This window comes from Orcinus orca, chromosome 2 (genome assembly GCF_937001465.1).
Source record: "Orcinus orca chromosome 2, mOrcOrc1.1, whole genome shotgun sequence".
Classification (NCBI taxonomy): domain Eukaryota; kingdom Metazoa; phylum Chordata; class Mammalia; order Artiodactyla; family Delphinidae; genus Orcinus; species Orcinus orca.
The window spans coordinates 127,442,717-127,453,955 of record NC_064560.1 but is presented as its reverse complement, the minus strand read 5'-3'; the positions used below and the strand labels follow the sequence as shown (position 1 = coordinate 127,453,955).

Sequence of the window (11,239 nt, the reverse complement as noted above, 5' to 3'; positions counted from 1 at the left end):
TCTGCACATGGGATGCTCAGGAAATGTCCTGCTGAGGCACTGGCAAGCTGGGAAGGTGGACCTGCTGGTGGAGGGAGCTGGAAATGAGGCTGGGCCATTTTTTATGAGTTACAGGGGCTCAGTACCATATCCAGAACACCTGTTCAGGTGTTAGGAGAGCTGGGCTCCAGCCCTAACTCTGTCACAGACAAAGAGGTCACTTCCCCTAATTGGGCGTGTCCTCTCGTATGTGAATTGAGGGCATTGAACCAGCTGTTATCTGGGGGCTCATGCAGCTCCAGCAATGTGGGAATCTCTGCCCTCATCTGATGCTGACCTCTCCCTGGCAGCCTGTGGGCCAAGTCCTCCCCTCACCACTAGGGGGAGCTCTACACACGCCCCAGGCAAGCACCTCACCTCAAACCCACTAAGACCGGTATGTGAAAAGCTTGGCAAGTGGGCACTCATTCACAGATGGAAGGCTTGCGCCTTCTCAGACACAGAAGCCTGGGTGCCCGGCCACCAGGCACACCGCCAGGTGGCCTTGCACGCAAGAGTTGTGGCATGGAAGCTTTATGTTGAAGGATGTCTAAGCCCCACCCCCTTCCTCATTGTTCACACCTGGTCCCAGAGAAGGGACCATGACCTGCTCCAGGCAACATTCCCATGAATACTCTTTGGCATTCCTAGTCTGCCTAATTTGGGGGGAAGAAAAAGATTCACCAGTAGGATTCAAGTCTTTTAATTTGGGAATGACCAGCTTCCTCCTATACCCTCCCTTTCGTCCATAACACCCCCTCCCTGGCCGAGCATCATCAGAAGTCAGATCTCAGAACACCAGGCCCCACAGACAAATCCCCGGTGACTTCTCAGGCCTGGCTCCATCGCTGTAGGCTGGGGTGGTGGACAGTAGGCTGGGGAGCTAGTGAATCCAAAGGAGATGTGTCTGGGCTCTGCTGTCCCCCTTTTCTGGCTGGGCTCAGGAACCAGGTAGCCCCAGTATCACTACTGGTCCCCTGTGAAGATGGAGCCAGGTGGGGTAGGGCATGGCAGGGTGGGGTAGCTGGGGCAGGGGATGGAGGGAACATCTCCTCTTCCCAGAGCACAGGCACTCACCCTGGGTGGCCCTGGACGCCAACTCAGTCCGGTAGATCTTGAAGGCATCGTAGGCAAAGACGGAAACCAGGATGATGCCAAAAACCTGTGGGCGTAGGAGCAAGGATGGCACAACAAAGGTCATCAGGCCGTTGATACCGGGGAGAGGGAGGTGGGTGATATGGGGCAAGGTGTGAGGCAGGCCCTGGGCACTGAGTTGAGCTTGGGGTGGAGAGAGGCACACAAAGTGTGCAACCACCAGCCAAAGGTCCTTGGGGAGCCAGAGAGCTCTGTGGGGCTGGACTCACAAAAGCAGCAATGGCAGCTCCATCCCGGGAGGTCACAGCCGCAAAGGAGACCACCAGGAAGATGATGCTGGCGCTGACACAGCGGAGGAAGTCCTGGGGGTTGGGGGGGCAGGGTCAAAGGGAAGCAGAGGGCAGGGGGCATCGCCCTGAGGTTTTCCAGGCTAGTCAGCAGCTTGACCCTCAGGCACTGTGAATCCCTACACGGAGATATCCTTGGACACAACATAAAGTGCTTGAGAGACAAAGAGAGAGAGAGAGTTCACACAGCTCCCCAGGGGAGGGATGAAGATAAATGCAGAGCAACCAGGACCAGGACCAGAAGCCAGGGGCCTGGGCTGGGGCTGGACCTGGACAAGGGAGCAGATCTGAGGGATGTGGGTCAAAGGAGTGTTTGAGTGTTGGGTATGGGAGCCGGACTCCTTGTTAAACCAGGAAAAGGAGAGAGGCTGGGAGAGGAAAGGAAAATTCAACGTGCAGAGAAGAAAGGGACCAAAACGGGGTGGGGGAGGCAGGGTCCCTCACCAGACAGGGCCAGTTCAGCCGATCGAAGCGCTGGTAGTACTGGGTGGCGTAGAGGAAGAGGAAGGCTAGCGTGATGAAGAACTCCAGTAGGGCAGCAGCCATGTAGGCGGAGATGGAGGCCGTGAAACAGACGAAGATGATGAAGGTCAGGGCCTGCGGGACCGAGGGTGGGAAGCTTGCCAGGAGGGGGACACAGGCACAGCCAGGCCTTTGCCCTCTCCCTCCCCGGAGCTCCCCCAGCCGGCCCCACCACCTGTCCTTGGAGGTCTCGCCATCCCTGGAGCCACATCCAGGGCCTTTGCCTACTGAGGCCCGACTCTGGCCCCCCACGTCTGCCCACCCATGCTCCCCCTGCCTCGGGATCCCAGCAGCCCCAGCAGTTTGGCCAAGCTGCACGGCTCCAGGGGCCGCCATTCTGTGAAATCCACAAGATAGTGTGTCCCCCTTTAGCCCCAAGTACAATGGGAACGCCAGCCCCTGGAGTGGCACCCACACCAGCCTGTGCCCCCAGGAGGCACCCCATGCCCCATAACACTTCTCCCACTCCTGGATGCCTAAAACTCTTCTGACGAGGACCAGAGCCTCTGGTTCCATGCCAAGAGGCAAGGTTTAGAAGGCAGATGCTCCAGGGTGGACTCTGGGGTCCCCTCAGCTCTGACGATGTAGGATGGCGTAGATGCAGAAGACTTAAGTTTACTAGTAGGTCTTGCTAAGTGACTAAGGGAAGCTCCTTTCCTGAGGACAGATACTCATGGGGAGCAGGCAGCAGATAAAGCGGGGCTGCAGGAAGTCTGCCCTTTTTAGTTGAACTTCTCGGATCTGCCAAGAAGTGGCCATCTTAAAGCCCGGGGAAAGACCAGCTGGTGTTACCGCTGTCCCATCCCTGTGCCTCACACCCCCTCGATGTCCCAGAGAGCTGTCCTCTGTTTAACTTCAATCCTTCCTGCAGCAACTGAAACCTGCTGTGACTGCCTCCAGATGGGAGATGAGGGGCTGGGTGGGGGGGTGGAGCAGCTGGGGCCGGAGGGGTGTCCTGAGAGCCTGGGGAGGGAGGCTGCTGAGGGCTGAGCCCTGGTGGGGGGCCCGGGCTGGGAGATGGAGGCTGCAGGTCAGGGAGGCAGCTGTTACCAGCTCAGTTTCCAGCAGGATGCCTTTGAGGGACGAGAGGAAGGTCTTGTCCACGGTGAAGCCCTGGAGCCCCGCAGCTGCCCCCTCTTCAGGGGGTCGGTCCCGGCGATTCCAAGCACTGAGCATCTCCACGGGGCCCACCGGGCACAGCCCCCACTGCCACCAGCCAGGAAGGAAAATGGAAAACTGACAGGATGGGGAAGCAGAGAGGAGCAGGAAGGCACTGCGAGAAACCTGAACGTGAAGCGGACAGGGCTGCTGTGGGACCCCGGGGAAGGCGGCTGCCCAGAAGGGCCTGCACCCAGCTGCCCAGAGTGCTCGGCTGGTGCGTGCACTGCCCCCCAGGCAGCACATGGGAGGGGAGGCGCGGGCAAGGGGGCGTGGTCAACCCTCCCCTTACTTGGAGCCCAACCCCGCCTCCCGCAGAGGGGAGAAGCGTGGGGAGGAGGAGGTCCGCGGAGAAACCAGGAAGAGCTGGGAGGTGAGCTGAGAAATGGGCCGGCCTAGGAGCCCCCAAGGACCCAAGCCTGAGGAAGTTTGTGGCCCTCTTCCCTAACCTTAACCCTCTTCCTCACCATCCTTTCTCCCTTTTCCTTTTAGGGAGGGTGGGAGCTGGAGCCCAGCCCAGGCAACACCCCCCAGAACCAAGCAGTAGCAGCCAGAACTGAGGACAAAGGCAGATTGTTGGGGGACAAGGGGGCGCTGTGTGCCTGCTGCAGTACCTCAATGGGCCTCTGTCTCTCCAGCATGCCAGGAGGGCGGCCTGACCCGCCCCCCCACCCCAAGTGTTTAGGGCTGAGCCAGGGAGCCAGGGAAGGGGAGGCATGGGGGGCCACAGCGGAAACTCTGGACGGCAGAGGGAGAAGGCAGTAGGTGAGGGCTGACAGTGGGGAGGAAGAGGGACCAGGCTGGGGACCACAAGATGCTCAGGCACCAGGGATGCCAAAGACAAATTAGGCCACTTATTTATTTATTTATTTATTTATTTATTTATTTATCTACCTTTTAACATCTTTATCGGAGTATAATTGCTTTACAATGGTGTGTTAGTTTCTGCTGTATAACAAAGTGAATCAACTATACATATACATATATCCCCATATCTCCTCCCTTTTGTGTCTCCCTCCCACCCTCCCTATCCCACCCCTCTAGGTGGTCACAAAGCACCGAGCTGATCTCCCTGTGCTATGCGGCTGCTTCCCACTAGCTATCTACCTTACGTTTGGTAGTGTATATATGTCCATGCCACTCTCTCACTTTGTCACAGCTTACCCTTCCCCCTCCCCATATCCTCAAGTCCATGCTCTAGTAGGTCTGTGTCTTTATTCCCGTCTTACAGGCCACTTACAGCCAGTTCAAGTCTCTGTCCAACCTGCAGGGGCGGCAAGCGTCAGGTCCTGGGGGTAAGGCTGGCTGGCAAACAGGGGACCGGCCAGGAGCAGCGAGGGCCCAGGGTGGAAATGCCAGGACTGTCGGGGGCTTGGCTTCTTATTCGAGCTCTGGTACCCGCGTGTCAGGTGGCTTTGAACAAGTCACCCCCTCTTCCCTGGGATTTATTTCCCCCAACTGTCAGTGAGGGTCGGGCATAGAAGAATGACTTTCCAACTGGTCCCAGAGCCCTAAGGGAGGTGGGGCAGGTGAGCAGCTCCACCAGAGCCTCCACCAGACCAGCCCTGGTTCCATCTGATACATACACTGGGCTCTAGCCTGAGGTTCCTTTTTGTAATTGTTATTATTTTTTAGGGTTTTTTTAAATTTTAAAGTAAAAACTGCTCTTATATCCAAGTATAAGAAAATATCAAGTGAAGGCTGACAGTCTGTCTCCCCGTCCCCCTCCCCAGAGGAAGCCACCATCTGCCATATCCTGCCCGTCCTCCAGACACAGGCTGTGCCTGTATTATAAGCACACATAAGAGTGTGTGGTAAGGCTTAGTGACTTATTCTAAAAGGATTTCATGGTCCCTAAAAGGCATGAAAAGCAGGTGCTCCAAAGGTCTGGGACCCCAGAAGCCCAGAGGGAAACAGCCCCTAGGTTGTAAAACCGTCCTCCAAACAGACAGGACTTCGCAAACTGGGGCTCAGCTAGTGCGGCATTTCCCGGAGTGGCATTCCCCAATAAACACGCTGCAGCAGGAGGGGTCTGTGGCCAAATGAGTCCGGGAAGCGCTGAGTTTAATGATTTCTTCTCTGTGGACTTCTTGTCATGAAGGTGCTGGGCACACTGGGAACCTCCAAGGAGTGGGGCCTGCAGCAGTTTTTCCCCCACTTACTTGACGTCATCATTTTTTTTTTTTTTCTGAGGAACAGCTTGTGGGACAAGAGTTGCAAAGAACACGCTTTTGGGGAAGGACAGCAGAGTGGTTATCGGGGGTTCACGACCTCCCAACCAGGGGTCTAGATCCCAGCCGAGTCAGCCATCTGGTACCCAGCCTCCCCAAAGGGGCTCCCACCTCTTTAGATTTCGCCCAGAACGCAGCCAGCCTTCTGAGACCACTTCAAAGCAAAGTGACCTACAGTCTCCACCCTGGATCTAGTCTCAATCAAAGCTGACCCTTCCCTACCCACTGACCTACTCCATCCATCCTCAAAGCGAAGGCTAAGCCAGAACTAGACTTACAGAGAGTGGGAACACAGACACCCCGTGAGGACTCAAGACTGCAAGAGAAATATGTTTGGGATCCCTAAGGCACTAATTTTTAATATTTTTATTAATTGTCCCAATTTCAGGGCTTCCTAATATTTTATTTTACATCATGACACAAATACAGGATTATGTGTGTGGCACACAGCAAAAGAATAAGACTGCTCGTGATCAGAGATAACCAGGCTGGGGCTCCAACCACCCAGCTGCGCCCCCCAGAGCAGAGGGAGGGTATAATTATAACCCATTCATGGCTCAGGGCAGTAGCATTTGGTATTGGGCTTCTTCGTGCCTGTATTGTACATTATTCTCTGATATTTTAGTTAGAAAAACACAGCCATTGTAGGGGAAGAAGAAGGAGAAGAAGGAAGAGGAGGCGGGGAAGAAGTAGAGGAAGAAGAAGAAAGGAAGAAACCAACATTTTCTGTACTAAGTACAGATTTTTCATATCTTATTTCCTATGATCTGCACCATTAGCCTATGGACTATTATTTCATTTTACAGATGAAAAAAACTAAGCTTTGAACACTTGAGTGATTGGCCCAAGGTCACCCAATAAGAGTCAGAGCTAGGCCTTGTCTAACACCCAAACTTGATAACCTCCCTGAGGTAAAGGGGGGCAGGTAGGCTGGAATTGTCTGGAACCCCCCTGGTCCCTCGCACACACGCTGACCAGCACATGAGCAGGTGTTCGGGAGGGGACAAGGGCCAGCAAACTCATTCGTATCTCCAGGGGGCGATGGACCGGCTGTTGAGGGGTCCGTCTTCACTGGCCTTGCAGGATTCCGGGTGGTGGGCAAGGCTGGTGGTCTCTGGGGGAGGCATGAGCACAGTGTTGCACTTCAGCCACTCCTCAGTGGGGTTCTGTCCTTTGCTGGGGCAGCAGCTGGGCCAGTGGGTACAGCCCTTCTGGGGCCGCAAATGAAGGGTGTGGGTTCCCAAGACCATTGCCAAAAATGCAACCACCTGTAGGAAAAGGCCAGTGAGAAAACTGCTTCCACTTAGTCCGGGTGCCCCCTCCCCCAGTTGTTCCCTGAGCTCCTGGATTCATGCCGCATCTGGTCCCCAGCCCCAAACCTGAGAGCTTCCTCCACCCTAGCCACATCTCTGCTCCTGCCCTGCTCAGCACGTCCCAGCCAGGCCCCTGCGCACTCACTTGGTACATGCCGGATGCTGCTCCCCCAGCCTGGGCGCCGCGCTGGCTGACAGCAGGGCCTTGTGGAAGCAGGTTGACTGGAGCAGTTTAGGAGTCCTGGTTTTATCTGCAGCAAACCTGTTTTGTTTATTCAAATTTTTTTCCACTACCTTTTGGAGTGTGTGACCTGAGATTAAAAAACAAAACAAGGGCTTCCCTGGTGGCGCAGTTGTTGAGAGTCCGCCTGCCGATGCAGGGTACACGGGTTCGTGCCCTGGTCCAGGAAGATCCCACATGCCACGGAGCGGCTGGGCCCGTGAGCCACGGCCGCTGATCCTGTGCTCCGCAACGGGAGAGGCCACAACAGTGAGAGGCCCGCGTACCGCAAAAAAAAAAAAAACAAAAACTGAAAACCCCAAAAAACTTGCAAGTGTTTTCAAAAGCTGATTTAAATGCTAGACTCACGGAAGTTGTGATTAACATCATTGTAAGCCCGATAACCTATTGGGTAAACTTTGTTCTTTATACTTTTCCAGGCATGGGTCAAAGCAATAGTATCCTGCTATTCTATGCCTTTGAGAACAGGCATTATTGGAATTTCCCTGGTTCCCTTGTTACCCAAAATTAGGGAACATCATCCTGGTCTCTCTCCAAGAGGCCTCATTTCTACGATCCCTGCTGCTCCACCCATGGTCTTGTCTCTTCTCTTCCCTTTCTTCTCAGATGTCCTCCTGATCACCGACCTTAGTGCAGAGTCCAGACTTAGGTCTGGCACGTGGACCCCAGGGTGGCTTTTGGTGTTCCCGAGCAACCCCCAACCGCAGAAGAGGCTTTGAGGGGGCCTTCCAGAAGAGCTGGATCCCTTGGGTCTCTCCCAGACCAATCAGAACCTCAGAGGCTGACACGGGTCCGGACCTCTTGATCTTGGCCCCTATCCAGGACAGCGTGCTTGAAAGAGCTGGAAGTGATCCAAGCTACTTGTTTCACTTGTTGATGCCGCAAAGGACCCACGTGGGTTACGTGGGACATTCCCTCCAGGAGAGGCCTTTGGGGTGTCCCCTGCCTCTGTACCAGGACCTCCTCTAACGAAACCCCTGAAGGGCAGTCTCCCTGCCTGAGCAGGCCTGACGCAGAACTTGCGCTCTGAGCCACATGTCCCCACTCACCTCTTCCCATTTGCTCAGTCTCCACCCTTATCTCAGGAGCAGCTGTGGGTCTCCTCAGGATGACTCCCTGCCATGAGAAACATTTTCCAGAGGGTTCTCCTGTTGGGATGACTAAGAATCCCTGAGTCATTTCAGCTTCCAGGGAATCACTAGGGGTGTGGAGAGATGGGGGTGGCAATGGGGAGAATGTAGAGGCAGAAGCAAAGGAAAGTTCACCCAGTACCCAATATCACGGGTGCTTCCCCATGTGTCCTCACCTGCCTGGGCCTGACCTGGCAGCCACGGGGGACCAGCTGAGAGTCCCACCCCCGAGCCTCTGGGAAGAGATCAGCCCCTAGCAGGAAAGAGCAGGGAGGATGTGACAGGAAGCACCCCACCTCGGCCAAGAAAGCTTGCAAAAGGCTACGATGGCTGTCCTGCCCTTCCTCAGAAAGTCACCCGAGTTCTCACCCTTCCCCTGCCTCTGATCAGCTCTTCGCCTAGGGGCCTCTCTTCTCTTGTAGAAATATGCATGTTTGCTGCAGCTTGGGCGGTGGGCTGGGGGTAACCTGGGTGGCCACGAAAGTGCCAACCAGCCTAGCAGCCCCTGCAGCAGTGCTCAAACCAGCGCTCCGCAGGGCCTACTGAAGCTCATCTGCACTCACCTGAGGTGGGGCAGGGGCACTGGTGGTTAAAATGCTGAAATATTACTTTTGTCCCGGCTGGTAAATAGATACTGTCCTCAGGACTGGAGCACGTCCACACTACAACCTCCCTGTGATCCTGCAACTAAAGGGAGACTGCCTGGCCCAGACGGAGGCCTCCAGAACAGGCTCCCATGTCCTGATGGGGATGCCATGATGGTACCGGTTGCTAATTATTTGTAGTATCATCTTTACTTACATGGTGCCTGGAGCCTGCCTTCAAAGAGAACCCAGTCTGGCCTGGGAGACACGCAGAGAATCAGAGTGAACAGGACAAAAAGCCTAGCAACTCCCTCCCCCAGCCCAGGCCTGGTGCCTCCCCCATGGTGGGCCTTTGGCTTACTCAACTCTGTCCTACAGTCATGGCTGCCCTGTTCATTCGCCCATTTGCCAAATATTTATTGAGCACTTATTATATACCAGGCACCATTCTAAACGCTAGGAATGCAGAGGAGGACAAGCCAGATAAGGTCCCTGCCTCAAGAAGCTTACGTTTTAGAAGGAGACAGATGGTAAATAAAGAAACAAGATAATCTCTGATAATAATAAGGGCTATGAAGAAAATGAAACAGTGTTAAGAAATAGAGAATTACTGGGAGGTGGGTGGTAGGTGGAGGGAGGGGCAACTTAACTTTAAAAAGCCAGGGAAGGCAACTTCCCTGGTGGTCCAGCAGTTAAGACTTCGCCTTCCAATGCAGGAGGTGCAGGTGATCCCTGGTCAGAGCTAAGATCCCACATGCCTCGCAGCCAAAAAACCAAAACATAAAACAGAAGCAATATTGTAACAAATTCAATAAAGACTTTAAAAGTGGTCCACATCAAAAAAAATCTTAAAAAAAAAAAAAAAAAAAAAGCCAGGGAAGGCCTTTCTGAAGATGTGGAATTTGACAAGATGATGGAAAGGGTCTGGGAAAGAGTGGTCCAGGCAGAGGGAACAGGACATGCAGAGTCCTAGAGGTGAAAGAGCTTGACATGTTTCAGAAACAGAACGGACAGTGTGGGTAGAAAACAAAGGTTAAGGGAAAGGGTGGGATGAAATGAGGTGAAGAGGTGGGCAGGGACCAGCTCACATAGGATCTTAAAGCCTGTGGCGGAACATTTGTTTTTTGTTTTTTAATTTATATATATTTTTTATTTTTGGCTACGTTGGGTCTTCGTTGCTGCGTGCGGGCTTTCTCTGGTTGCGGCGAGCAGGGGCTACTTTTTGTTGAGGTGCATGGGCTTCTCATTGCAGTGGCTTCTCTTGTTGCAGAGCACAGGCTCCAGGCGCACGGGCTTCAGTAATTGTGGCGCATGGGCTCAGTAGTTGTGGCTCGCGGGCTCTAGAGCGCAGGTTCAGTAGTTGTGGCACACGGGCTTAGTTGCTCTGCGGCATGTGAGATCGTCCCGGACCAGGGCTCGAACCCACTGGCAGGCAGATTCTTAACCACTGCGCCACCAGGGAAGTCCGGAGCATTTGGATTTTATGCCAAATTCAGTGGGAAGGTATCAACTGTATTCAAGCATGATCTACGTGATGTGGGTTTCTTGAAGGCAAGTTCCGTGTCCTTGACATTCTGCTGCCCCACAGAACTGACATCAGATAACAATAGTAACAGTTGCTTTGAGCCAACATTTACACATCATGGACCAGGCACTGTTCTCAGACTTCTTCTTTTTTGTTTGTTTTAATGAATGAATCTTTTTTAAAAAAATAAATTTATTTATTTTGGCTGCATTGGGTCTTCGCTGCTGCACGTGGGCTTCTACCCTTTGTTGCTGTGTGCAGGCTTCCCATTGCGGTGGCTTCTCTTGCGGAGCACGGGCTCTAAGCGCACGGGCTTCAGTAGTTGTGGCGCACGGGCTTAGTTGCTCCGCAGCATGTAGGATCTTCCCCAACCAGGGCTCGAATCCGTGTCCCCTGCACTGGCAGGCTGATTCCTAACCACTGCGCCACCAGGGAATTCCAGTTCTCAGGATTCTCTTAATCCTCAGTTCCATTATTAACCCATTTGACAGACAAGGAACCAGAGGCTCCCAGAGGTCACATAGCTTGCCAAGGTTGGAGTTGGCTAGTGTTGAGCCAGGATTAGAATGCAGCCAATCTGGATGCAGTGGGGTCCAAAGAGAGGAGAACTGGAAGAATCCATGAGCACCCGAGAAGTCCTGAGTAGAACCGGTCACGGGGTGGGATGAGGAGGAGATCAGCCGATTGGCCCTGCTGGGAAAGGACAAGAGTGGGAGAGAAGACTGGGACCCAGAAAGCCTGATGGAGGGGTTCCTGCCTTTCTACCCCCTGAGTAGTGGCAAACGCAAGCCCCGAAGCTGAGGGCCCCCCTGCCTGAGGCTGCCGCCCACCCAGGGTCTTAGCCTACCACCCAGCCTGGGTTTTCTCCAACCTAACCTGGAGCCCAGAACTCTCCCTGACCAAGTTAGAATCACCTGAAACCTCAGTTTGCGAAGGAGAGGGCAGAGATGAGGCATAAGGACAGGAAGAAGGCTCCTCCTGCTCTCAACAAAGAAGCACTTTGAACTTTCATGAAGGTACAAGCTGGGGGTGCAGGGGGAGTTGTGGGGAGCCAAGGTGAAGAGGAAAGGCCATT

General features: G+C 54.1%; 2 protein-coding genes across 3 annotated transcripts; both read right to left on the bottom strand.

The window, feature by feature from the left end:
* Positions 1–705: 705 nt before the first annotated feature.
* Positions 706–3,556, bottom strand: CMTM5 (CKLF like MARVEL transmembrane domain containing 5). 2 transcript variants are annotated; one of them, XM_004283162.4, is made up of 5 exons: positions 3,033–3,533; positions 1,905–2,057; positions 1,383–1,475; positions 1,096–1,180; positions 706–995 (listed from the first exon to the last, which is right to left on the bottom strand). In XM_004283162.4, exons 1-5 carry the CDS (start codon positions 3,384–3,386, stop codon positions 985–987), a joined length of 696 nt encoding a protein of 231 aa, XP_004283210.2. In that variant the 5' UTR covers positions 3,387–3,533; the 3' UTR covers positions 706–984. The 2 variants fall into 2 exon arrangements, with proteins under 2 accessions (XP_004283210.2, XP_049562933.1); XM_049706976.1 differs by lacking the exon at positions 1,383–1,475 and having other exon boundaries at positions 3,033–3,556.
* Positions 3,557–5,713: 2,157 nt separating this feature from the next.
* On the bottom strand, positions 5,714–9,803 carry IL25 (interleukin 25). Its single transcript, XM_033411626.2, has 2 exons — positions 6,830–9,803; positions 5,714–6,639 (listed from the first exon to the last, which is right to left on the bottom strand). Exons 1-2 carry the CDS (start codon positions 6,836–6,838, stop codon positions 6,391–6,393), a joined length of 258 nt encoding a protein of 85 aa, XP_033267517.1. The 5' UTR covers positions 6,839–9,803; the 3' UTR covers positions 5,714–6,390.
* Between the last annotated feature and the right edge of the window lie 1,436 nt (positions 9,804–11,239).

Coding starts and splice junctions, on each gene's coding strand:
- CMTM5 (XM_004283162.4), bottom strand. CDS start 3,386: ATGTGCTGCCTGGGGGGCAGTGCACGCACCAGCCGAGCACTCTGGGCA. Junction 1,476..1,904: donor GGCTGAACTGGCCCTGTCTG/GTGAGGGACCCT, acceptor CCCAACCCCCAG/GACTTCCTCCGCTGTGTCAG. Junction 1,181..1,382: donor GAGCTGCCATTGCTGCTTTT/GTGAGTCCAGCC, acceptor CTACGCCCACAG/GTTTTTGGCATCATCCTGGT.